General features: G+C 50.0%; 2 protein-coding genes and 1 pseudogene across 7 annotated transcripts in view; 2 read left to right on the forward strand and 1 right to left on the reverse strand.

The window, feature by feature from the left end:
* Positions 1 to 3913: 3913 nt before the first annotated feature.
* On the reverse strand, positions 3914 to 4678 carry LOC119052202 (deoxycytidine kinase-like; annotated as a pseudogene).
* Positions 4679 to 6135: 1457 nt separating this feature from the next.
* LSM10 (LSM10, U7 small nuclear RNA associated) lies at positions 6136 to 8809 on the forward strand. 3 transcript variants are annotated; one of them, XM_037149480.2, is made up of 2 exons: positions 6136 to 6261; positions 8016 to 8809. In XM_037149480.2, the coding sequence occupies exon 2, from the start codon at positions 8036 to 8038 to the stop codon at positions 8405 to 8407; it is 372 nt and encodes a 123-aa protein (XP_037005375.1). In that variant the 5' UTR covers positions 6136 to 6261; positions 8016 to 8035; the 3' UTR covers positions 8408 to 8809. The 3 variants fall into 3 exon arrangements, with proteins under 3 accessions (XP_037005375.1, XP_037005376.1, XP_037005374.1); XM_037149481.2 differs by lacking the exon at positions 6136 to 6261 and adding an exon at positions 6268 to 6390; XM_037149479.2 differs by lacking the exon at positions 6136 to 6261 and adding an exon at positions 6268 to 6386.
* Positions 8810 to 17010: 8201 nt separating this feature from the next.
* STK40 (serine/threonine kinase 40) overlaps positions 17011 to 26987 on the forward strand; it is a 35794-nt gene continuing 25817 nt past the window's right edge. For all 4 annotated transcript variants that reach the window (XM_037149311.2, XM_037149315.2, XM_037149316.2 and 1 more), the window contains exon 1: positions 17011 to 17194. The gene's annotated coding sequence lies outside the window, so the exon portion shown is untranslated. The remainder of the gene's footprint in view (positions 17195 to 26987) is intronic.

Consider the following 26987-nt stretch of genomic DNA (forward strand, 5'->3'; position numbering starts at 1 on the left):
CCGGGAATCTCCCTCCCTCTCAGGGTTCTGTCCGTCGGAAACAGGAGCACAACTGAGCTCATCTAAAGGGAGCGGAGAAATTCAACCACCTGAGGCGAACTCGGTTCAGGTGGGCCTCGCACTGGCCTGGGTTGTCAGTTACAAGAATCTGAAACCAATTCTGGCTACTTAAGTAGAGAAGGAGTTTACTGCAAGGAAGTCAGGCAACCCACAGAGTTGCTGGGGAGACCAGAGAACCAAGAGAAGATGGCCAGCAACCAGGGGCAGGCGGGCAGCACCCCGGGAGGGGGCACTGGGTGACGCGGGCCCGAGGACAGAGCCTAAACAGTCCCTGCTGCTTCACGTCACTCGCTCCAGGTTTCAAGTCTGATAACGCCCGAGTTTAGGTCACACTGCACAGTTCACAGCAATCAGAGGCAATATCTGACCTTCAAATCATCTGCAGTGGGAAGCAGATTCTCACCTGCCACCAAAATCCACAACATGTCAGATTCCCCCAAACATGGGGAAAGGAGTTCAGTGGCTGAGTGGCCAAAAAATGAGATTACCTCCACAGACAAAACCCCAATTGCCCCCCCCCACCCTCGAATTCCTATCAATGGGCCACCATCCCCTTGGATACCCAGTGTTAAAAAAATTTAAATCACTGATTCTTCCTCCTACCACCCACACTGCAAATTTAATCGGTCTCTGAACATTCCCACCAGCTGTTTTCAGGGTCTTCAACACTCATCCTTTTTCCCCCATTCCCACTGCCATCCTCACTCAGATCCCTGTCCTCACTCCACATTCATGAAACCAGTGTTCCTCGTGCAACTGTGGTTTGCAGGGTCAAGCATGTGGGCCTCCTAAGGCTTCTCTCTGTCCCAACATCCAGGACATTAGGGAGGTAAGATCTCTGTAAATAACTATCAGAATCTGCAAGCGACAAGCAAACGTGTAGCAAGCAATACTCTAGGGGTCAGAGGGAAGACATCACTTCCAACTAGAGTAATCACTGAAGACTTCAGAAAGGTACAGCAATTGAGCAGGGCGGGCTTCGAAGGAAGGATTAAAATTCACATCCAAAGATAAGGAGAGGCATATGGAGGAGGCAGGATTGCAAAGGCAGAGACCAGAGTGTAGGGTGTGTCTGTGGGGTTGCTGAGAGGCTCAGTCTCACTGGAGAGTAGGGCAGCGGGCCTCGAATTTTAGCTTTGCCTTGTTAGGTGTGCAGATGCCCCGGGCTCCACTTCTGATTCCATAGGTCTGGGGTTGGGTTTTAACCAGCTTTCCAGATAATGATGAGGCCAGCCCACGCCACACTGCAAGAAACACTGGTTGGAGAGTTTGGGTAGATCTCTACCCAAACTAAGGAGATCCAGCTGCAAGGTAGGCTGGAATCAGTCATGGAGAGCCATGTCAGTACTGGAACCTTTATTCTGGCAGCTAACTGAAAGTTTTATCAGCAGGTAAATGACCAGATCACACTTATGTATGCAGAATCTGTTGGCAAAGGATCGTGAGACACAAAGGCCAGTAAGACATTTTTTTATAATGATCAAGTGAAAAAAGAAGGGTCTCAGGATGGTGGTGGTTAGAATAAAAAGGCAAGTGGGAGACACACTTGAAAGAATCTTCAGGGCTCAGGTGACTATACCAGGTGTGGGGGTGGGATAAAAGTTGTCAAGTTTATTCAAGGTGCCCCACTTAGGTGGTTACAAAATAAAAATAAATGTTAATGAGGAGGACAGGCAATATGGCTAAGCAATGGGGAGGATCATGGAAATAAGGTCTAGGAAAGGAGCTGAAGGTTTTAGGAACAAGAAGATCATTAGTAATCTTTGCCAGGGACATTAGGGGACTCTTGGGAGGAGAAGCCAGATTCTAGTGAGTTGAGTGGGTACATGAAAGTCCCTAAACTAAAGCATCAGTTCTCAAACTTTTTGGTCTCAGAACCCTTTCATACTCTTAAAAATTATTGGAAACTGCAAAAAGCTTATGTATTTTGGGACTATAAGATGCCCCCTTTCCCACCCCACCCCCAAATTTGGGAGGAATAATGGTTGGTAATGCTGCTGTTGAGTTCTGTTTACATTTCCATTGGTGAAATAGTATGTTATTTATGTTATTAAATATTTTACATTTTTTGCTTCAAAAAATTTTTCCTATTTTCCTCTAAAACCTAGATGTGTCTTATGGTCTGAAAAATATAGTAATTCCATTTAAAATAACAATAAGAAACTCATCGACACATTTTATACTAAAGGTATATTCTCCAAAAGAAAAAATTGAGTGCCATTGCTTTTTTGTGTTTGTTTGTTTTGTTTTTTAAAAACTTTTATTTATTTACTTTTAGAGAGAGGGGAAGGGAAGGAGAAAGAGAAGGAGAGAAACACCCGTGTGTGGTTGCCTGTCACGTGACTCCCACTGGGGACCTGGCCCACAACCCAGGCATGTGCCCTGACTGGGAATGGAACTGGTGACCCTTTGGTTCCCAGCCCACGCTCAATCCACTGAGCTTCACCAGCCATGGCACAGTGCCATTGTTTTATGCAGGCTCGGCTAAGAAGATAATCTACCTTGTCTTCAGTTTCTCTTTGACTTCTTACCATGTAAGTGTATGGACATACAAAGGTAATGAAAGACCACTCATTCCCAGTGCAGAATCAATGAAGGACAAAATGGAAAAACGGATCCCTCACCATGTTTCAGGAATGCTTTACCTATAAAAATGAGAAGAAATATAGGGAAAAACTATACTTCCACCTCAAATGATTTAAAGACAATCTTTTAAACCAATAATCTAACTATATAGTTTAAAGCAACCTTAGTTTAGACCAATCTTTGAATGAGAATGGTGACATCCCATTCTGAAAGAACGGCCTAAAAAGGGAGAGAGCAGGCCAATATTTTAAGCTCCATATAAATGAAATTTTATGAATGTAATAACCCCCATTTATCTCTTAAGTACATAAGCATTTCCTCTTTATTCATCCAAACCCCCATGCAAAAAGATGAAATCTAACCCATGGCACAAATGTAGAAACCAAAGCAGGAGAAAGAGTAAATGACATATAGGTTACGCCATTACAAACTGGGAACGAAGTCTAACCTCATTAAATGTGTTACAGACACACTAATAAACATCAACGAAATGATGGAATACTAAACTTGGTCTCATCTTTCACATAAATTGGGGTGAAAGGGGAATACTAAAGTACTTAAAATAAAACTTAATTCTTTTTCTAGAGATTCCTTAAATTCCACTTTCAACTTTTTGCACTAATTGACACAGGACACAGTACCATTTACTATATGACATTAAAGTTTCCCGTTAAGAAATGGGTCACCAATGAGGTGAGAAGCACCAGGAAGAAAAGCTAGCCTACTGAGGAGGAGAACTGAGGGAAAAGACAGAAGGAGGGCGGGTCCTTTATGATACAGTTTAGCCACGGTACTGATTCTGGAACCATCTACCTTCCAACTTCTTGTCATGAGAAATAAACATCTTTGTTTTTGTTTTTTAATATTTTATTTATTTTTAGAGAGAGGGGAAGGGAGGGAGGAGAGAGAAACATCAATGTGTGGTTGCCTCCAGTGTGCCCCCTACTGGGGACCAGGCCTGAAACCCAGGCATGTGCCCTGACTGGGAATTGAACTGGTGACCTTTCTGTTTGCAGGCCGGCACTCACCCCACTGAGATACACCAGTCAGGGCTTGTTTGTTTGTTTGTTTGTTTGTTTAATCAAAAAGAAAAGAAAGACAAAAAGGAAAGAAACGTCATAAACTTTTATATAGGATCCATCAAAAAACTTTTTTTCTTGGATCAAAGTGGTTAAAAACATGGATTTTCTAAAGAGACTTATAGGAATGTGAAGCTGCAAAGATACACAAAGCTGAATCATTTTTCTGCCTGTCATCATCAGCAAGATCACAAAGTGCTCAAAAGTTCTTTGACCTTTTCAACTAGACTGTCGTGTTTGTATTTGAAGTCTTCTTTAATGTCCAGCACCAAGACAGGCATTTCTTATAGATCCCAATTGGTTTTCAGTGTTCTCTGCTGCTTCCATGCGTATAGTAAAGCTTCTCTAAGTGCTCCAGAGGAATACCTTATTCTTCATTTCTTCCCCATAAATCAAGCATTTCTCTGGAGTGACTCAAAGACCAATGATTCCACCTAGTTCAAGGCTTTGGCCAAACTGGTTATTCATCCAATCATGCCAATCTTGATAACTTGTCCACTCTGTTTCATTCATGCAGTCAGATCCATACAAATTTGATGCAAAAATATACCTGTCACTCACTATACACAATCATTCAAAAAGTAAACATGTCTCTGTGTCTTTGAGCTTGCCATTGAGAGAGGCAAGCTGAGCTCCTAAGGCAGGCATATGACTAGAAGGTAAAAGACCATTCTTCAAGTTTCTCAATGTCTCATCTGAAGAACATTCCTATCACTTTTCTGTGATGTTGTCAGTTCCTGAAATGCATCTCGAATACTTTCAACATTGCACCATCTGGCAACAGGTTCTGGAACTACTTCCCAACCCTGGCAGACTTGTTTAAGGATATTCACATCACAAATGTGGACTTCCCTGCAGTGATGTTCCCTTGGAGGGAGATATTCTTGAGGCAGGTTCCCTCAGTCAGAGCTGGTCGCAGGAGATGTGCAGCCCCTCTTGGGTGGGGTGGCCATTCCTCATCTTGTGGCGCCTGGAGCGCATCTGGCGGGCAGAGCTGGAAGAGGCCACGGGTGCTCACACCACAGCAGCGGCAGAAAGTGGCCTGACTTGCAGGCTGAACTCCCGGCCTTCATAGGATACCCCACCTGCAGGTCTCTGGATTGATCCTGGCGGATGAAAGCAGCTGGTGAGGGAAGTGAACCTGTGGCTGGGGTGCACCAGTGGTGGGGCCACACACACACACCCCCCCCCCAGCGACAGCTCCTCCAACTGCTGCATGCCCTCTCCGCAAGTCAATTCACGGCTGCTTTGGCATTTCATCTGTTGTTCTGGGTAAGGTACGTAAAGAAAATCCAGTCTTGCATGGATATGAGGGTGGAAAAGAGATTACACTTGGAAAACCACTGGTACAGAGGACTCTCTCAAGAAGTTTGACTATGGAGGGTAGTAAAAGAACAAGAGTAACAAGCGTAGAGAAGAAAGTTTTTATTCTTAGGATAAGAACAAAAACCACTGTGATCACTGGTAAAAGGAGAAGGCTCCTAGGGGTGATAGAAATAAATGAATAAGAAAGTGAAGAAATCAAATGAGCCTAACTCTTACTGAGTTTCTCCTATGTGCCAGGCACTGTCACACATTAACGAAGGTCACTCGAACCTTACAAGTCTCTGAGATTGACATGCAGCTTTTCCAAGGCCATACAGAGTTACCTTTAAAAATATAAATCAGATCACACCACTCCCCTTTGATGGCCTATCATTGCACTTCTAGTAGCAGGTGAGAAAACCGAGCCACAGAGAGGGTAATTAACTTGTCTGAAGTCACACAGTTTGCAAAGCTCAGATTTGAACCCATGCACTGTCTCCAAAACCTACATGTCTAACCAAGAACTTCAAACTCCTTACCTTGGCTTACAGGATCCTACATGCTCTGGTCTTGCCTTCCTCTGTGATCTCTCGTCACACCACTCTCCCCAGTCTCACTGGCCTCTGTGTTTGACCAAACTGACAAGCTCATTCCCACCAGATCCTGCACACAGACTGAAATGCTCCTTCCTAGTTTTCACAAGGTTAATTTTATGTCATTCATCTCAATTCAGATGTCACATTAGGACATCCCTGACTAATAAAAGCCCATCTAGTCTCTATCACATTACCCTGTATTAACGCTCTGAAGAACTTGTATAATTTTCTTGTTTCTTCTCTTATATGCCCCGCCCCCGGAATAGATATAAGGGTTTTCAGATCGGGGAGCTTGTCTCTTTGTTCACCGCTATGTCCGGAGCCTTGGAAGGAGCCTGACACACAATGAGGACTCAATGAATATTTGTTGACTGAATGAATGAATGAATGACTCTTCAATAAAGGAGACAATCCAAAGTTGTAGGCCGGCAGTTGTAAGAGAGCTGGTCGCGGCACTCGCGAGGCATTCTGGGGATTGTAGTTCGGACTCCACCAACAGTGGCAAGGGCCTGCGTACTGAGCGGCGGAGCTGTTGCTATGGCTTCTGAGTCCCACCGAGGGAGGAAGGCCGCCCAGCTAGGCGCCCGCTAACTTCCGCAGCGACACGGACCCGGCAGCGGAAAGAATCCTGCGCGGTGCGTCTTGGAAACCGGGGAGCAGGGCGGGGCGGCGTGGGGAACCCGGAACCTCAGAAGCCGGTGGGGAGCCGCGAAAGTGTTTTCTTTCCAATTTGCTGAGTATAGTCCACTCCCACGGCTCTGTGAGTAAGGCTCTCCACCATCCCCATTTTATCCATTGGCTAACTGAATTGGATAAGTTAAGTGGCTTGCTCGAGGTCTCCCTCCCAGAAAGTGGCAGAGCCAGCCTTGGAGCCCAGACCTGCCTCTTTCAGTCACTGTGCAGCCCCAGCTGTAGGTGCTTGGGCTCACACTCCTGGTGAAGCCTCCCAAATCAGTGGTGTGGGCTGGCTTCCCGCGCTTAGTGCCACCCTGTTCAGTCCCGTCGGGATTCCGAGTGAGGTCTTCACGTTCCACCCCTCCCGCCCAGAATCTGAAAATACGGATAGATAAGACAAAGTTACATTAATAAAATATCAGGGCATGTTGAAAGCAAAGAAAAGTACATTCAATGTAGTGAGATTCTGTTAGCCTCATTTAACCTGTGGTTTAATAGACGTGGAAACAGGTTTAGAGACATTAAGTAACTGCCCTTGGTTTACAGAGTTTGTGGGTGGAGCGGAGACTCCAACCTAGTTTTCTCTGCCTTCAAAACCAATGTGCTTTATGTACTACCTTTTTAAAAAAATTAATGACCTAAATTTCTACTTATATGGCACCTGCATTGTGTAGACCAGTTATTCTAAGTGGGCCCCAGACCAGCATTCAGCAACTAAGAACCTGTTAGAAATGCACATTCTTGGGCCCCACCTCAGGCCCACTGAGTTAGAAGCTGAGAGTGGGGCCTAGCCATGCGTTTTAACAAGTCTTCCAGGTTAGTCTGATGCGCACTAATGTTTGAGAACTACCAGTGATTCACCTAGGGATCAGGTTAAAATGCAGATTCTTTCAGAAAGTTGGGAGAGACCAGAGATTCTGCCTTTCCAACAAATGCTTGGGTAATGCTGAAACTGCTGGTCCATGGACCATATACTTTGAGTAGTGGTTCTCAAACTTGGATGCACATTAGAATCACATGGGGAGGCCCTGGCTGGTGTAGCTCATTGGGTGGAGCATGGGCCTGTGGAGCAAAGGGTTGCTTGTTCCATTCCCAGTCAGGGCACATGCCTGGGTTGCAGGCCGGTCAGTTCCCCCCAGTGGGGGACACATGAGAGGCAGCTACACATTGATGTTTCTCTCCTACTCTTTCTCCTTCCCTTCCCCTCTCTCTAAAAATAAAAAAGGAAGGAAAGAAAGAATTACATCGGGAGCTTTTTGAAAAATAGGACACCTAGGCCCCACCCCTGACCAAATGAATCAGAACCTCTGGGGTGTGGCAGCCAACAAAAACCCACTGGGTGATTCTAACCTACAGTGAGGGTTCAGAACCCCTGGTGTGGGGTTTGGAGTAGGGCAGCCATGGATTTGAAGACTGGCACCTTCATTTGTCAACTGTTTGACCTTGAGCAAGTGACTTAACTTCTCCTGACCATAATTGTCTCATTTATAAAATGATTATAAGTAATACTTGGCTTGCAAGGTGGTGAGAGGATGCTATAAAGTGTGTACATGAAGTATCTGTCTCATGAAGGTGCTCCAGACTCAGAAACTGGGGAGATGGGCAAACCTGGGGAAGTCTGTGCTGGGGATTTTGCTCTATAACCCGGTGGAGGTGAGTAGTCCACTGCACCCTCTGGCATGCGGTAGCTGCCATCTGTGTGCTCTTCCCACAGGCAGCCAGCAGTGTGGGGACATGGCAGTGAGCCACTCGAGGAAGGAACGGACCATCTCTGAGAACAGCCTGATCATCCTGCTGCAGGGCCTCCAGGGCCAGGTAACCACTGTGGACCTGCGGGATGAGAGCGTGGCCCACGGACGCATAGACAATGTCGATGCTTTCATGAACATCCGCCTGGCCAAGGTCACCTACACAGACCGTTGGGGGCATCAGGCTGAGCTGGATGACCTCTTTGTAACGGGCCGTAACGTCCGTTACGTCCACATCCCAGATGACGTGAACATCACCAAGACCATCGAGCAGCAGCTGCAGATGATCCACCGCGTGCGCAACTTTCGCAGCCTGGGGCAAGGCCGACGGGAATTTCCCACCAAAAAGTATAAGTGAGCCTGTCCCTTCAGCAAGCCCTAGTCACCACTCGGGTTCCTCCGGGGTTCTACTGAGCCAACTGCCCGCTGTCTCTCCCTGCCAAAAACCTGGGAAGGGAGCAGAGCCAGCCCAGAAACTGGAATCTGACAGACAACACCTATCACAGCTGCCTTTCACAGGGTTCTACCTCCCAGACTCACCCTGGGGCCCAGAATCCTGTGTATCTGTGGCCTTGGGGGAGGTGTCAACCCCCTCTCTTTTGATCGCTTGTATTTGAATCTCTGATTTACTGATTCAGGAAGTCTATCCAATAGTTTTCAGCCCTCTCCCCATGAGGATTATTCAGTGTGCTCAGCCTCAGCCGTCCCTAAGTACCCCCATTTGTCTTGCAATTGTGTTTGTTTTCTCATAAAAGTAAACTTGGACACAAACAAGTGTGTGCTTCCTGCTTTCCCTGATGAGTGCAGGCTCCCTGTTGGCCCATCGTCCTAGGGTTCTGGGTCTCAAACTCAGCTGCACGTCGGAATTACCTGTCCCACCCTCACCTATTTCGGATTTAATTGGTGTGGGGTATGGCCTGGGCCAAAAGCCTGGGATTTTTGTAAGTTACTCACGAGGCACTAATATGTAGTAAAGTTTGGGAATTGTGATAGAGTCATTCGGTCAGTCTGATTAGGTAGAAAGTGGCTTTTCTGTTCAGACTCCCTGTTGAGGGGCTGTTGGTCTCATTGCTATTTCTTGAGGTGGAGAAGTTGGAGAAATCCTGGGCCTACCTCTCTCAAGTGTGGGAACTCATCCAACAGCTAGAAATCAGGCTCCCATTCTGAGAGTCATTGGGTCCTCAAGGGACGGGGTTCTGGAAGTTGGAACCCAGGTCTTTGTTATCACTGCCTTGCAGCCATGCCAGCCCTCCCACAGGCAAACAGCCATCTCAGTAAAAGCAGCTCCGTGCTGTGGAACTGGAGGGTTTGTCTTCATCAAACAAACATCCACAGAGCAGCTGCTGTGCCAGGCTTTCTACTGAGCACACACTAACCATAAGATTTGGTCCTGTTAGGAGGAGGGCTTTTAATCTAGTGGGAGAGGTGATCAGGAACCACAGAAACGAAATCCAGCCCGAGAACTGCTTCACGAGAGTTTTGAATAGGGCAGGGTCCTCCACCGTAAGCTGCTGTCATGTCTTGAGGGAGATTTGAGAGGAGTGTTCATTTGGGCACTAGCAGCTCAAGGTCATTGCATTCACATTCCAGCGCAGTCTGTCCAAGCGTCGTCCTTGGACTGCCTCATCAGAACCAACTGGGATGTGTCTAGAGGAGCCACCCTCAGGCTCCTACTTTCCCTAGACATGAACCAGAATCAGATCTGATTCTGCATTATTAATTTAAATTTAAACTGAGAGAGAGCCTGCCATTTAAAGAACCAGGTACCCCTGACAGGCATGGCTCAGTGGACTGGGTATTATTCTGCTAAATGGAAGATCAGGGATTTGATTCCCTGTCAGGGCACAGGCCTGGGTTGTGGGTCTGGTCCCCAGTTGGCGGTGTGTGAGAGGCAACCCTTCAATGTTTCTCTTGCACATCCCTTCCCCGCTCTCCTTCCCTTCCACTCTCTCTAAAAAAAGTCTTTAAAATATATTACACCAGTCAGGATGGCTATCATAAACAAAGCAATAAACAACAAATGTTGGAGAGGTTGTGGGGAAAAGGGGTCCTTAGTTCACTGTTGGTGGGATTGCAGACTGGTACAACCATTATGGAGAACAGTATGGAATTTTCTCAGAAAAATAAAAATCGACCTGCCTTTTGACCCAGCAATTCCACTGCTAGGATTATATCCCAAGAATCCTAAAACATCAATTTCAAAGAACCTATGCACCACAATGTTCATAGCAGCACAATTTACAATAGCCAAGAGTTGGAAGCAACCTAGGTGCCCGTCAGTAAATGAATGGATCAAAAAATTGTGGTACATATACACAATGGAATTCTATGCAGCAGAGAGAAAGAAGGAGCTACTACCCTTTGCAACAACATAGATGGAACTGGAAAGCATTATGCTGAGTGAAATAGGCCAGGCATTGAAGGACAAATACCATATGATCTCACCTTTAACAGGAAGCTAAATAACAAAATAAACAAGCAAATAGAATAAAAACAAAGACACTAAAATAGAGAACAAGTGGGCAGCGACCAGAGGGGAGAGGGAAGGGAATTTAAGGGGAAAAACGAGGAGGGATTTTGAAGAACAAGTATGAAAGACACAGGGATGAGGTCTGTGGGGAGGGGGGGATGGGAGGGAGGTGGGGAGACGGGGCGGAAGGGGGCTTGGGATGGGAGAAATTGACAAAAGAAAACTGTACTTGAAAAATAACTCAATAAGTTTAAAAAAAAACAAAGATAAGGGAGGGAACTAAATATTGTATTAATTCCCATCTTTAAGAATGCTTAAGAAAGGAACATTGTTATTTAACAGCTTTAAAAGTAAAAAAAAGAGAATCTCCAATAAAGTGATATAAAATTTGAAAAAAAAATATATATATATATAAATAAGAGCCAAGTACTCACCATGAAGCTTCTGATACTGTACTTCAGTGTAGCCCAGAGGTCCTAGAAGCCTTCAGGAGATGACAGTGGGTTCCAGCAGGGAGAAAACCACTTCTCTGAGTTTGCAGGCACCTCTGACAGTCAGAGTTAAGGGAAGCGACACCACAAGGTGACTGCTGGTAACAGAAAGCAGCAGGCAGGCGCAGAAGGGAGGTCCTCACTGAAAATGTTCAGTACAGCGAGGTCGGAGAGAGCCGCCCGGCCTGGAACGAAGAGCTGGTGGGAGCCCCCACAGCAGCCTCCCTTGCACAGGTTTCCTGCATGTCTGCAGATGTTTCCAACTTCAGGAGGGCTTATCCCGGTGTCAGACTCATTGTCACCGGGGGCCACATCCGCCTCACAGTTGCCCTCAAAAGGCCGAATGTGATTTCAGGACTGTATAAATGTAACTACTCCTTAAGTAGGGGCAAGGAGCTCGCTGCTGCCCAGGGCTAGAAACAAGGTGCCGAGCGGGATAAAACAAGGTGAAGGACTGGATTCAGCCCGTGGGCCTTGTTTTTGCCACCTGTGGTTTACGCTACGAGTTTGGCCTAGGGGTGGAAGAAAGATGTAGCTCTGAGGCTTTTAAGTGGTGTGCCAGAGGCTTTTACATCTTCAGCAGAGCAAGGGAGAGCCCCCAGGCCAGGGTGGAGAGAAGGGCCAGTGCAGATTGCTGGGAAGAAGGACTCAGGACGTATTCCATAAGCATTGTGAGCCAGACGCTGGCAGAGTGGCTGTTGTTCTAGGCAAGGCACAGGAAGGACAGGTGAGCAGGAGAGGAACCAGGCCTCACTGAGACACACTCATGCTGAATCCCTGGGTAGAGCACAGCTAAGTCTTTAAGCCCCAAGGTTATGGGCCCTTTAGCATCTGGTCCTAGATTGCTGGGAAAGGCAGTCAGGGGTCCAGGTAGGGTCTGAGGGAGCTCAGTGTCCACCAGCGTGTTGGAAGCCAGGAATTCCCTGACTGCTGCAGATCATTCATCAAAGAACATCAAGATGTTCAAGGGTCCTGCTCTCAGGGAACCGACATCCTAGAGGAGAAAGAAGACTGACAATAAACAACCTAAAACTATTAATAGATGTCATGAAGGAAATAAACAGCACTTTGAGAGAGAGAGTAAAGAGGTGGCTTTATTTTGGAAAACGTGGCCTGAAGAAGTGAAATTTAAACTGAGAAGGAACTTGGCATTTAAAGAGCCAAAGGAGCCCTGGCCAGGTAGCTCAGTTGGTTAGAGTATTGTCTTGATACGCCAAGGTTGCAGGTTTGATCCCCAGTCAGGGCACATGCATGAATCAACCAATGAACTCATAAATAAATAGAGCAAGTCGATGTTTCTCTCTCTTCCTTTTACCCTCTCTCTCCCTGCTTCCTCTTTCTCTCTAAAAACCAATATTAAAAGCACTAAAGAGCCCTGGCTGGTGTAGCTCGATGGATTGAGCACGGGCCTGCGAACCAAAGGATCACAGTTGGATTCCCAGTCAGGGCACATGCCTGGGTTGCAGGCCAGTTCCTAGCGGGGGATGCATGAGAGGCAACCATACATTGATATTTCTCTCCCTCTCTTCTTTCCTTCCCATCTAAAGATAAATAAGTAAAATCTTAAAAAAAAAAACATTAAAGAGCCAAAGGGGTGGGGGGTATCTAAGGAAGGTGGAGGAAACTGCCGGTGCAAGGATCCTGAGGTGGGAAAGCTCAGAGGACCAACCACTGAGGCAGCAGAAATGGGAGAAGGTGTGAGGCACGTGATGCAAAGACCTCTGGGTAAGGAATGTAGCTGGTTCCAATTTCTGGTGTGTAAGAAACATAACTTGAACTTTCTCTAACAACGGAATTCATATTTCACCTCACTGAGCCAGCATAGCAGAAACTTATTTGCAGTACTTTCAAAGTCCCCTCCCCCACCCAACTTTCCTTGAAAGTGGCTGAATTCTAGAACACTTCCTTTCAAGGTGCCAGAGCGTGGGGAGTGTAGTCCGATCCGGTGGTCATCCAGTCACACTAGCACACACCAAGATGTCCCTGTTGTGTTCTGGCCTTTGGCTTCCTATCCACTCAGGTTGCATAGATCCGTGAGGGCTTAGTTTGGGTGTTCTACCCTCAGCCCTCTCAGGTTGCTGTTGCATTGCTCCTACCTGACCAAAAGACCTCCTGACCTCTCCCTTCAGGGAAACCCATACCCCTCTCAACGTTCAGATTTTTATCCTATTTTTCCCAAGCCCGTCAGACCCAGATTCTTAGGTCTCAGCTCGTTAGGCCCTGTTCACCAAATGCAGCACACACAGCTGTTTCTCCAGAGGGTTTGGTTACTTGTTGGCTCTCCACCAGGAAAAAGAGCACAACTTTCCCTGCTTTTCTGTCCCTGAGACCCGGCCGATCCCCGCCAGCTCCAAGGCTGAGGAGGATCCTCTCTATTCTCAGGGACCACCGCCCCCAAGTCGGTCTCCCAGATCCCCCTGTTACACAGCTTTCTAAATTTGTATCTGCTCAGAAATTCTTTCCATTCCTCCCTGAAGGCTTAGGCCTGTAGAATTCAGAAGCTAAAAATGAACTCTGCCGTCTGTTGCATCACTTGTTTCCTGACGTAAGGAAGGCAGATTAACCTAACTATCTGCATAGAGGAAAGGCCCGGGGAACATCAAGGAAGAGATTAAAAAAACATTTCAAATGTCATCGCCCCATCAAAGTTTGGGTTCCGTGCTACTCACATTGCGGACTTCATTCAAGTCCACACGTACATCAGGGTGGGGGTCCTAGCTGAAGACTGAGTCCTCAGGAATTCTGAGTGCTCAGGTAGTAGAGGTGTCCCGTCCCTCCCCTCCCGTTCCTGGAGAGAAGAGTGCAGGGGTCTCTCTCTCATTTGGGGAGGGGACTACTACAAGGGCTCTGAGGAGACCCGGCTGGGCAGGCAGCTTGAACGTTACGTCTCCTTAATCCAACATCTCCAGCTCTCAGTTGCGTGGGACTTGAAGGGACTTGAAGGAGAACATCCGGCTCAGTGATTTCCAGTCTGGCCTGCCTGGCTGAAGGACCCCTGAGGGCAGTAGGGGTCCCTTGCATTCTCATCAATGTTCCAGAAGGACCCAGAGAAATGGCAGAGAGTATGTGAAAGGTAACCAAGCTAGCTTGGTCTTGGCTGTGCGCTGGAATTACACCAACAGTATGGTGGTCACCCTGGCTAGCTCCTCCTGCTCACAAGGTCTAATGCCTGTGATACGAGGCTTTAACCAATACAAAGGGAGAAATCACTTGACGCAGGTTGTGCAGGAGACAAAGTCTTACCACACGGGAGGCTTCTGCGGAGGGAAAAATACTAACCAGCTTTGATGGTGAGAAGGTTGGGAGCCACTGGTCCTGCCCAGCTGTCACTTTGAAGTGGAGGAAACAGGCCCCGTTCCCTCAGCGGAGAGGGGAAGGGACTCTCCTCGGGTTCCATGGCGAAGCTAATGGCAGAATGCCACGACGGTCATCGTCAGTAGCTACCGCTTGTTGAGTCCCACTGTGTGCCAAGCCTTGTGCCGGGGCCCCGCGTGCTCAGGAGGGCAGAGCTGCAGTCTCTTTGGTCCCATTGGATCTCCAGTGTCTAGCTCAGTGCCCTGCACTTAGTAGGCCCTCCACAAGTCTTGGTGGAATGGCAGAATCATCTCATTTCAACACTACAACCCTGGAGGTATGTATTAATAGCCCCATTTTACAGATGAGGGAACAGATCCAGAGAGGTTAAGTGACCTGCTCAAGGTCAAAGAGCCAGTGAACAGCAGGGTGGGGATTTGAACTCAGGTCTGTATGACTCAAACTCCATGATACTACACTATGCTATTCTGCTTCCCAGCACTTCCGACATCACACTGAAGGCAGAGTAAGATGAGTAGTGCCCTGCTCATCTTAGTGCTGGTACCCGGCTACCAAGTATGGGCCTGGCACTCAAAACTTATCATACCCACCCCAGCCTTGGGGCTGGGCCACAGAGAGGAGCCAGAGGCCAGCCAGTGCGAAGGATTTGAGTAAGCGTCTCAGGGTGAAAGGTCTCTTCCTCTCCTGTGATAGGCAGACTTACCTGTACCTCATCGAACTACCATCTCATGCTATTGTGACAGGCATCACTTTGCTTTGGCAGCGATGTCTGCCAGTATGCCCAGAGCTGGAGAGTCAGCAGGAAAGTATGTCACTGAGTGTGTGCATATGTCTCGTGTTGGTGTCCTGGTGACAGTTTTTCATTTCCTCTGGCTGGCACCTTTAGTTTCCATTCCTTGCCTCTTCTCCTCCCCTCTTTCTCTTCCTCCTCCTCTCCTTTGTTAAAATCCTCTATTTTGAATCAGTTAAGTGTCTCCTGGGGGTGGGGATGGTGGTGTCAGCTCCTAGTGATTCATCTAGCTGATAATTAGAGCTCTGGAAAACCCAAAACTCATTCCTGTCAGAGTCAGGGCTTCCGGAGTCCCTAGGCTTTTCCCTTTGTCAGAGAGGACAGCTTTGGGGGCAGGGCCCTGGCTTCTCCGTGCCCGACTTTCTGTCATCCGCTTCGCCAGAGCTCTGTACATGAGGTCGGATTGAGCACTCTTACTTGCTGGGGGTCCTGTGAGAAGCTGTCTACACACTCACTGAATCCTCACAGTGATCCCATGAAATGTTATCCCAATTTTGACACATGGGAAAGGCTAAGGAACTTACACTTGTCACTCAGCTTGTAAGGAACGCAGCAAGGATTCAAATCCAATCTTTTCAGAATCTGCCAGAGTTGGTTCAGATCACAGTCCTGCCATTAAAAGCTATTTGTCTTTGGAAAGGTTGCTTCCTGTTTCAGAAATCTGGATTCCTCATCTGTAAACAGACTCGTAGCCTGATGTCTCTGAAGTGCTTAACACAGGGTGTGACACAGCAGTAGGAGCTGTTTGATTACTATTGGTACTCAGCCCCATCGGCTCAGTGGACACCAGGCATTCAGACAGACAGAGATGACAAAGGAGAAGGCAGCTAGACCCGCACACCAACTCTCATGCCCTGGCACCACCTGTGTGGAGATGACAAACGCACATACACGTAAGTGCCTGGCCACACGCCCTGGTAAAACCCAGCAGTGCACATAGGCTTGGACACGTGTGCCCGCACGGGTACAGAGTGACTCAGGGGACAGCTGGCAAGACACGGGAATTCAGACAGTCATCTGCAGCAAGTACGGCAGCTCACACCTCTGAGACAAAGAAGTGACGGCCATGGTCGCTGGTGCGGCTGCCACTGAGACCTTTTAGCTGCTTCTGCATGCCAGGGGAGGGAAGCCAGGCTCTCGCAGGGCCCCAGTGAGTCAACAGCCTGATGCAATCAATCCCTTTAAAGGGCTCATCTGATGGTGCAAGGAGCTGATTCATGGAGGGCGTGGTTGTTGGAGGAGGAGGAGGAGAAAGGGACCGAAACTGCAACAGGAGGGACTGAGGTTAGGTGGCAAGAATCTTTAATAGAACTCTTCACTGTGAACCTCCCTCGTCAAGACTTCGGGGATCTTCGGGTTGAAGCGGGTTTTGAACAAAAGCGAGGGGCCCAGAGGGAAATGCATTGTGAGGGCTACAACAGGAATTCCTGTAATTTATTGAGTCTAACGACAGTGCTCTCCGCACAGAACTCCAGAAACCGATAAATGGGGATCAGAGAAGAACCATTTTTCTGATAAATACACTACAACTGGCCGATCTTACAATTGCTGGAGACTTCACCAAACCCGGCAGGGAGAAACTGCAGGGGACCGGAGGTGCTGCCTCCAGCTCAGGCTGTACTCAGGCTTAGGAGAAAAAAAAAAAAAAGAAAGAAAAAAAAAGGTAAGTACCGCCCCTTTAGAGTCCCAGCCTCCAATCGTTTCACAGGACCCCACCCTAAACCAATCCGCAATCGAAATCTGGCCTCTTGCCTGAAGGCTTCGCCCATCACCTTGATGGTGCCCAATCCCAACGCCGAGAGGCCGTAGACACGGCGAGGGGCGGGGTCCTTGGAGGGGCGGGGCTGAGGCTCAGTCCGGGAGGCAGGGGGCGGTGCGTCACTTCCGTTGTCAGGTGGCGGCGCCGCAGCCATGGAGGGAGGCAGCGGCGGCGGCTGCGGCTCGGGTGGCTGCGCTGGGAGGCGGCGGTGAGCGGCTCCCACGCCCCCGGCCCGGCCCCGGCCCCCCGGGACGGAGCTCCGAGCAGTCCCGGCTCCGGGCTACAGACTATGGGCGAGCAGCGCTGAACACCGGGGGAAGGTGAGGGCGGGGGTTCGGGAGCAGGGAACCGGGCGGGGGTGCGGGTTTTCTGGGCGGGCCTCAATGGCCGAGGGAATGGGACCATGGTGACAGCCCAAGGCTGTCTGTCTGTAATAGACATGGCAACAGCAAATGCCCCCTCTTCTACTGGGGTCTGCTGTTTTCGGGCGGCGGGGGCGGGGGCGGGAGCGGGAGCTGCTGTGCGCCGGAGATGCGGGGCCGTGGGGAGCCTCAGTCCCGCGGAAGCCCTAGGAGGTGGGCACTGACTGCCAGCCTTGCCTGGAGTCATTCTAACAGCAAGTGAAGGCACTGGCGTTTGAGCCAACTAGGTTTTTCCCAAAAGACACCCTCTGCCTCTCCAGGCTTCCCTCCTGATCCGAGAGTGACTTGAAAGTTAGGAAGAGTCCCCAGGGAGAGCCAGCCAATGCTTCCAATAGGAGCCCTCGCCATTGGCACGGGCGTCATCGTTACTGGGGAATTTTGGTCTCCCGGGCAGCGTTCTGGTGTGGAAAGAGCTACCTGCTTGCCAGTCCTGCGTTTCGGTCGGCCCTTTCCAAGGAGAAAGCCTGCCGCTGTGGTCACTGTTTCACCTGTCTTGCCAGGTCGGGCCCGCCCATTCTCATGTCACTTGGCCTTACTTTCCAGCCAATAGGTAGAGGTGTAGGGATTACCGATGTCGAGTTTTCTGCCCACCCCCACTCCCTAGGTTTGATGCCGTTTGTTGGCGGAAGGAAGAGATGACAGCTGCCTTATGTGGCAGGATAGACTTTGCTCTGTCTTAAGTCACGGGAGGAAACCAGTTGGCTTTGCTTGGTTTTGAGAGCAGTGGGGAAGAGGGTAGTCACTCTGGGCTGGGTGCCTTTTCCTCTTGGCTTCGTGCTCATGAGATAAGGAAGGAAGAGCAGAATATGTAACAGTAAGGCCAAACCAAAACAGTGTTTGTGAGCTGCTCCAGTGCTCCAGTGGCCCAGCTGTGCCAGATGTTTATGGGTTAGACCTAGATAGTCTAGAGATAGCTCTCATTCATTCACTCATTCATTCATATTTTTGCCTGGAGAGACAAGTACCTATATTATAGTAGTTAAGAGAGGGCTTTGATCCTGGCTAGGTGGCTTAATCTGTTGGAGCATCATCCCATATACCCAAAGGTTGGGGGTTCAATTTCTAGTCGGGCACATACCTGGATTGTTAGTTCGATCCCTGGTTGAGGCTCATGGGAGGCAGCCAATTGATGTTTCTCTCTCATATCCATGTTTCTCCCTTCCTTCCTCTCTTTCTAAAATCAATACTTAAAAAAAAAAAAAAGTGGGCTTTGGAGCCAGATTTCCTAAGTTCAGACTCTGGCTCTGTAGCTTTCTAGCTGTGTGACCTTGGGCACATTGTTTAACCTCTCTGCTTCGCTGTTCTCATCTCTAAAACAGAAGTGGTAACATACAGTCATAATGAAGATTTTAGAAGTTAATACATGTAAAACACATAGGACCATGTCTACCACATAATAAGAGTCCAGTAAATGCTAGCTGTTATTCTTATTTCAAGAAGCTTATGGTCTGGTAAAGGGAAACTGACCTGTAGACAAATGGTTGAAATGTGGTCTTAAAAAGCTACTAGCAGCAAGAACAGAGGGCTGTGGGAGCCCAGTGGAGGAAGCCATCTGCTCAGTCTGTAGGGGGAGGGTCCTGGGAAGGTTTGGCCTAAGTGATGACATGGGAGCCACGTCTAGAAGGATGGGAAGGTTTAGCCAGATGAGAGTGAAGGAACAAGGTGTTCTACTTGGAGAAAGACAAGTAAACTCGTAGTTTATTCCAGAAATGTGAGGTTGTTCCATATGGTGGTGTGAAAGTCAACCCGCTACAAGGTAAGGCGGTGTAGGTTGACAAGGCAACACCACATTAACAATTTGGGACTTTATGCCAAGGCCAGTGCAGGGGGGCAGTGAAAAGGTTTTAAGCAGAGGAGTGTCATGATTGGATCTAGTTATAGAACTGTCTCCCTTGCAGAAGAGGGAAGGAAGAAGAGAGACTGAAGAAGTACTGGGGACCTGTTAGAGGCCATCGCAGGCCTCTGAGTGAGGAGAATTGGTGCTGGTGGTGGGTCTTTGCTGACCCACCACCAGCGCCAATTCTGTGCACAGCACCAAAGCACTGTGTGCAGCTGGCAGGTGACAAGCTCCCAACGTTTCACCGGGCATCTCTGCCTAGCACAGAAGTGCCTGGCACAGGCGCCCCTATCCTGTTGGCATTGCAGGTTGCTTGCGTGGCTGGAGAGGTAGGCTGCCCTCTCAGAAGGCCAGTTGCAGGGGGTCCTACATTTGTTCCCTTTGCCTTTGACCTTTTGGGAAGGCAACAGCTTCAGGTGGTTAAGAGCCAACTGTGCTCTGCCAACAGATCTGGGTTCTAATCCCAGCCCTGCCGGTCTCTAGCGCTCCAGAGGTTACTTATTCTGTCCATGCTCAGCCTTCTCATCTGTGAAATGGGGACAGTCAGAGCCCGCTCCCTCGTATGGCAGTCGTGAGGGTTAAGTAAGATGTGGCAAGTTGAGTATCTGACACACACTGAGTATTAACTATTATTATAGACTGCAGGAAAGAACTTCCAAGAATTAGTTGATGCAGTTAGTGACAACTAGAACTGTGTCCCGTGGTGCGGTCAGAAGTGTCCTACGGGATCACAGAATCATAGAATTTATTGTATTCTTTCTGAAAAGGGAATCTGTGGGGAGTTTACCTAGGAGCCATTCAGATGGTTCAGCCTGGCTCTTTAAAAGCAGCATTTTAAAAAATAGAAATAGGAACGCTGAGGAAAAATTTGCATGTTAGAGTACAAGAAAAAGTATTTAGCGTTTCTTCCACGTGTGTCCGTTACTGACCCTAGTCCGGCGTCTGCATTAGCATCAGCAAGAAATGTCTCACACATCAGTGTCTCTGGCAGCTCAAGATGCGGAACCCAAGTTCCACACACATGAGCTCCAGCGCACTGCTGTGGGTGTGCTGGGTTAGGGTTAGGAGGGGGCGGAGGGGGGCAGAAGGGGAATGGAGGGGTTGGTAGCAGGGACGGGGCGAGCTCCTAACCAATTAACACGAGCACAGAGTTTGCAAGTCTGTGCAGCATGCAGTGGGAACCCAGCGGACTGACTGATTCCCCTGGGGGACGAGGAGGAGACTGGGGAGAGCTGGGGAGTTTAAACCAAATCTTGGAGGACGAGTAGAGTTTTCCGAGGGCTCGTGAAGCATTCCAGGCAGGGAAGCACGTGCCACAGGCCTGGCCGTGTGCTGGTGAGTGTGCGCTTTAGGTTCAAGCACAAGGCATGAAGGCACCTGGCTGTGGCCGTGCTGGAGAGGTAGGCTCCAGTGCTAAAATGCCTGACCTAATGATTCTCTTGGTGGTGCGATGCTTTAAGAGGAGGGAATATTAGATTTGCCTCTTTCAAGACCACTCTGACTATGGGTGGAGGGTGGGTGGGGGAGAGAATGAATCTGGAGTCCCCACGGGAAGCTGTTGCAATAATCAAAGCAAGGGCTACTGGGGGCCTGGATCAGGGCAGAGAACAGGCTCTGCTGAGGGAAATCGACTGGATTCTGGTAGTGTTTGGAAGTGATGGCTAAGGGAGGAGCAGCGGCAGCAGGTGACCTTGAGTTTCCTGGTTTGGGTGACAGGGTGAATGATAGTGCAAATATAGGGCAGCTTGGGAGAAGACATTGACCAGTGACATTGGCCAGCTTCATTCAGTGTGTCCTGCATGCACTCACGGGACTGGATCAGTTGTGAAGTCTGTGGCACCCTGTCTGGCCCTGGGACAGGCTTCCCTCTGGTTTTGCCTGAGTCAGTGTCTGAGAGAATGGCAGTTCCCCTTCATTCACCTTTCCTCTGGCCATGTTTGCCCAGGGAGGTGAACTGCTTCAGTGTTTGAGAAACTCCCCTAATTTCTGCAGCCTTCAGAGGGCCCTAAAGAATAGCCCTCCAGTCTGACGCTGTCCACAGTCCTGCAGCAGGTGACAGACTGATGGGATCTTGCACAGCAGCTGCCCTCGAGAGGGAGGGAGAGATAGCTCCCCCCCCCTCGGAGATCTTATCTAGAAAGAAACCTTGAGATTGCAGTCACTCCAGAGGCTGGGTCAGCAGACTCAGTTCCTCTTCTCAGGAAGGGGAGGTGTTGGCCAGAGGCTACCTAGGACCCACTTAGAACCACAAGGGAAGTGCTTCTGTCCTCCAGAGCTCAAGGGGAGTGTGGAGCTAGACCTGAATGGGGTTGGGCTGTGGAGAGGGATGTGCTGTTGGCGAGGCCTCAAACAGGCCCTTTGGAACTGCAGAGCTCTTCGCAGGGTTTATCCTTGCACATGAGGTGTGGAAAAGAAAGGGGCCTGAATTAAGAGCATTTCTTTCTCCTCTACCTGCTCAGGGGAGGCTATGGCTTTGAGGGTCTCCTGGCCCACAGCAGCCCTGTATATCCTCTCAGCTCAGCGATCAAAAGACCCCCAAAGGGGGAAAGTATGCTGTTACTTGCTCTGGTTTACGGACTCTCCTAGAGATGGTTCCACTTCAGTGTGCGTGCATCTGGATCACTGGGGGCTTAGCTGTGTCGTCACCTTGGATGCAATTTATCCAGCAAGATCTCTTCTGATGTACTTAGGTGATTCTCTGTCTCTTGCTCTCCAAACAAAGCTGAAATGACTCCCTGTATACATGTGAACTTAGGTATCTGCAGAATAAATTCTAGAAGAGGGGTTGCTCCTTCAAAAAGTACCTTTTATTACTATTATTTAAAGAATTTCCAGGCCCCCTTATAATAAACTAGAGCAGCCTGCTTTTTGCTTAGCAAGTAAAAGTAATGTTTTGGGGTCGAGGTCCCCCTTCCTGAGGGGGCTGCAGCCCCTCTTCTGGCAAATGGCAACCTGACCTGGGCGTGGTTTAGACCACCTGGTATGGCAGCCTGGGGAGTCCAAGAAACCCGAGTTGTTAGAAAGCAGGAGGCAGCAAAACTGAGAGGGACTCTTGCCATTCAGAATGAAGCTGTCCCCTGTAACTGTGTTTAGACACTACCCTCTACTTGACAGAAGAGATAGAGGATCTTTAGCCTTTAGGGAATCTGTGACCCAAGGGACCAGGTGGAAGAGAAAGTGGCCTGGACATTGCCGTGGGCATTGTCAAGAGCAGGACTGGTGCGCCTGTCATTTGTCTGTGGGCTTAGGGCAGAGGTGGTTCAAGATGTGATAAGGGAGCAGCAGGTGCTTTTAGGGAGAGACTCAGTTCATCCTCTTGGGAGAGACCTGGGGACTAGTGTAGCCCAAACTCCCATGGGGCTTTTGGAACCCCAGTGTTGGCATCTGCAGCTCTGGAGAGGGAGAGTCCCGCTCCTTTTTGCGATAGATAAGGGGCTTCTGCGTTACTGTGTTTGGGGCAGGTTCTGCAGGGTGTGTTCTTTTCTGACTCCTCTCCCGAGGCGGCCTCTCCTGAAGGAACAGAGGAAAAAAGCTAAAAACCAAGGATCCCCGCTATCTTCCAGGTCCTCGGCTAAGCACTCTGTGGTACATATTGAATCCTTCTCACGTTTAAGGAGGAAAGGGTTATTTCTCTTACAGAGGGGAATTTCTCTTAACCCCCCAGGCTCAGAGGGGTTAAGCAACCTGTCCACTGTTACACAGCCAGCAAGGGCCGAGCTGGATTTCTGCCCTGCACTTGCATGACTCTGGAGCCTGAACCATCCCATTCCTCCATCCTGGCCAGACTCTGGCCCCAGGGAGCCCAGCCACATGGGGTCTTGGACTCCTAGAACTGCAGAGCTGGAAGGGATCTGATAAAGCTGAAGCAATCCGCTTTGCCGGAAGAGTGGAAACTGCTACTGCCTAGAGACCAGTCCCTCCCACCCTGCCCTGGGAGTAGTGGGTTCGGAGACCTTCAGCCACGTCAGTCTGCAGTTAAGGGCTCAGGCTCAGATCACACCTGGCTTCAGAACCCAGTTCTGCCACTTCCTAGATGAGTGACCTTGGACAAGTCACTTCCTATCCCATACCCCAGTTTCCTCCTCTATCAAGTGGACATGTGCTTCTTGCTGCAGAGGTAGGAATGAGGATTAGACGTGAGGTGTTCCTGTCTAGAGCAGGTTCAGCCTGGTGCCAGGCCCGCCATCAGGACTCGGGGGCTCACTCTAGTGAGAGGCCCAGGCAGGTGAGCTCTTTGCTGGCAGGTCTGTTTGCATCCCCCAAACAGCATCATGAGCCAGCCTCCAGGTCTCCCGTTTGAGTGGCTTGCTGGTCCTCCCAGCCCATATGGATACCAGGTGGCAAGCAGGGAGTTCCCTATGTTTACAAGTGCACCAGGAGTGGTGATTTTGTCCCTCCTGCCCCTGCTCTCCTGTGCAGCCCGGGGTCAGCACACAGGCCCCCGATTCAGGGCCCTTCCACTCACACACGTGTTCGGCCCAGGCTCCCTTCCTCCGTGAGCCTTCCCTCGGGCCCACCTTCCCCTGACACCATCGTGCCCTTCACAGTTTGAATGGGGTCAGAACATTTTTGGATTTTTACAAATTATTATAGTAATCTATGATAAAATGGTGAAACGATGTGGCAGAATATAAAACAAAACTCTCCCTCCTCTGCTTGGGCCCCTAGTTGTACTGCCTAGAGGAATCCGTTATTAAGTTTCTTTGGGAAATTTCCTGTGCATATTCAGAAGTGTGTATAGTCTTTTGTTTTCCCCAAGTGGGATCGTATTATACAAATAGTTCTGCATTTGCCTTTTTTAAATGTGATGTATCGTAGACATCTTTATCTATCAGCTGGTGTGGCTTCCCCGTCTTAAAGCTGCACAGGATTCTGTTGTCTGGGTGGAACGCGACGAAGTGAACCAGTCCCCTCATGGTAGACATTTGGATTGTTCTCTGTCTGGGGAAGGGGAGTGGGTTTTGTCTTCGTGGGTTTTTTGTTTTTTTTCTGCAATTGATCTTTGTGAATTTGGGTGAGGGTATGTGCAAGATAAACCCCTGGAACTGGAGTTTCCGTGCCTGAGATGTGTGCACTTCCTTTCACATTGTCAGCTGTCATTTGATGCGTGTCATCTGAGCACCTGTCGGGCCTGTGCAGGGTTCTCAGGTAGACAAGACCCTGGGCCCTGTCTGGGGAGCTCACTGTCTCCAGAGACACAGGTGAGCGCATGTGCAGTGAGTGTGTGCTTGCCAGCGCATGGAGCGTGTCCGTCCACGGTGGTCTGTGGCCCCGGGGCCAGCCAGGGCTGGCCTCTCAGGCTCAGAGCAGGTGAGGCCCTTGTGCCTACCTGCCCCTCTGAACGGCCCACACAGGGGCAGTCTGACAGCCAAGTCTGCCTCTGCAACCTCGTCCCTCCGAGCAGCCACAGCCAGCAGTGTTCAGCAGAACTGCAGAACGTGAGCTATTTTGTTCCTTGTCAAAGTTGTGAAATTTAATTGAATTTTTGATAGAGACAGTTAAGGAAAGGCAGTTTGCTAGCCCCAGTCCAAATTGCCTTACTCACAGGATGATGGTGGTGATTTTTGCTGTTAGAAACAGTGTAAAGAGAGAGAATCCCAGGCACCCGGGCCTGGCCTGGGCTGTCCCATCAGTTACTCTGGAAGTCTGGGATCGGAGGAAACAGCATTCGTGGTGCCTCCCGCACTCGGGCTCCCGGTTCATGCAAGGGTCCCCCCTAGTTGTAGGGAGGCTGGCATGACAGGAGGGCTGTCAGGGCCTCAGTCTGCCATCACTGCGCATGGCGGAAGCCCCCTACCCTGCATGAGCCAGGAGTCCACCAGAATGTCTGCCAAGCCGGTGCGCTGTGCTGCTTCGCAGGCTGCTTCTCTGGGTGGGAGGTACCAGGGCAGCACCGCTTGAGAAAGAACTATTAAGCCTGTCCCTTCCTCCTCCTACACCCACACACAGTGACGGATTATTTGTTGTCACATCAGCTGCTTCCGGAGGCCCTTGGGAGGAGTGAGCTGGTGGCAGGGCTGGCAAAGCTGCCCTGGATTCTGCTCTGGTGGCTTTTAGAGTGACTGCTGGTGAAGTCCCATGACCCATCCACAGGAACTGGTTTCTTATGCCATTTATCTTGGCCCCAGAGGGGTCTGCTGGCCCACCTCTGTGTGCCCAGCCCTGGAGCCTTTGTCCCAGGTCCACTCAAAGGCACGCCCTCTGGTCAGGGGCTGTTAGCCTCCAGTCTGGCCCCCCAGCCTTCACAGAGGCCACAGAGGTGCCCAGTGGGAACTTCCTCCTTCTCCTTGGGGCAGAGGGGTGAGGAGGGACATTGCTGATTACGTAATCTTGTGTGTGTGGTGTGTGTGTGTGTATATTGAGAGAGAGAGAGACTTTGCCTCCTGGAGGAGACTAGAGCTGGACCAGGAGCTGCAGACGCCGGGCTTCCTGTGAGCAGCAGGGTCTTTAGGCCCTGCAGGCCCTCCGGCCTTACGCACTCAGCCCTCTGTAGTCCAGTGAGGGGAGGCAGCAACGGAGGACTGAGGGGGAGCAGCCAGGCACAGGGCCCTCTTTCTGCTGCCCCTCCCACTTCCCACTGGGCTGAGTCACTTCCTCCCTGGCTGCGGCAGGTACTCTCCCACATGGCCAAGAACAGGACTGCAGGGGGTGGGGTTCAGCCTGCGCAAGAAGAGGGAGCTCAGGGCAGAAGCAGCAGTTCCCGCGGTACCCCCGAGGCAGTGAAGTGCGCGATTAAAGAGCAGCGGCATGATGTTATGTGTTCTTGACACACTGGAGCTATACATATCCTGCGTTTTAAAGAGGCACAGAACCAGCATGCTGTTCTGGAACACCGAAGACGACAGTGCAGGCATGGATCTTTGTCATCAGGGAGCCCGGGCTGTAGCAGGGATTACTAATCCTCCCCATCTCCTCAGCATCCCTCTGAGCTCAGAAGCAAATGGCTTCCAGAGGCTTCCTGGGGAGATCGCTTGTAGCCTACAGCTGCCAGGGAGAAGGTTCCTGGCTGCTTCAGAGACGGCTGTCACTCCACCTGAAAGGAGGAGGCCTCAGACGGAGCCCCCTTCCGGCCAGCCGGCAGGAACAGAAGAGCACTGGCCGTGGGCAGCGTCCGCCCCGCCGGTGAGCTGGGCCAGGATCTCTAGGCTTTGGCTTGTGGGCAACACAAGGGAGAAATCTTTCCTTCATAAAGCTGTGAGAAATAAAGGAAATCTAGGAAACAGTAAGACCAGCTCCTGGCAAATGGCAGTTAAAAAGACAGTTTGCCTGGAGAGACTTATCACCAGGAAGGTCACGGCAGCAGGGGACACTCACCTTCCACCCGGCACAGCCCTGCCACCACCAGCCACAGCGTCCTCTCTGGTCCCTTGGTCATCCCACTTTTAAAGATGAGGAGAAAGGCGCACGGAGTGGCAGTGACTCACAGAGGGTTGGTGACTACTTCAAGGTCACAAAGCAAGTGAGTGAGAGGAGCTGAGGTTTGAAACCGGGCTACCTGACCCCAGAATTCACCTCGCTCTCCCAGCTGACATTCGAGCAACTGGTCCATGGTCCGAAACACTCAGTTCCGTGCATTCCTCCTGGTTCCGTGGGTTGCCTTCCTAGATGGAGAACGGGCCTATAGGGAGGTTGGCGCAGGTGGAAGCACCCACCTGTGAGTGTTGGGGTGCGGTGGGGGTGGCTCCCAGGGTGCTTGGGTCGGGACGCGTGGAGGACACTGCCTTGTTGGCTGGTGGGAGCGTGTGTCAGTGACCCCGGACACGGCTCCTTTCTCCAGAGGACCCTGCTCAGGGGGGCCCGAAACACCTCCTTCTCCAGGGACAAGCGTGGCCCCTCTCCCGGCTCACCTGCAGC

Source organism: Artibeus jamaicensis, unplaced genomic scaffold, assembly GCF_021234435.1.
Source record: "Artibeus jamaicensis isolate MK-2021 breed Jamaican fruit bat unplaced genomic scaffold, CSHL_Jam_final scaffold_847, whole genome shotgun sequence".
Taxonomy (NCBI): domain Eukaryota; kingdom Metazoa; phylum Chordata; class Mammalia; order Chiroptera; family Phyllostomidae; genus Artibeus; species Artibeus jamaicensis.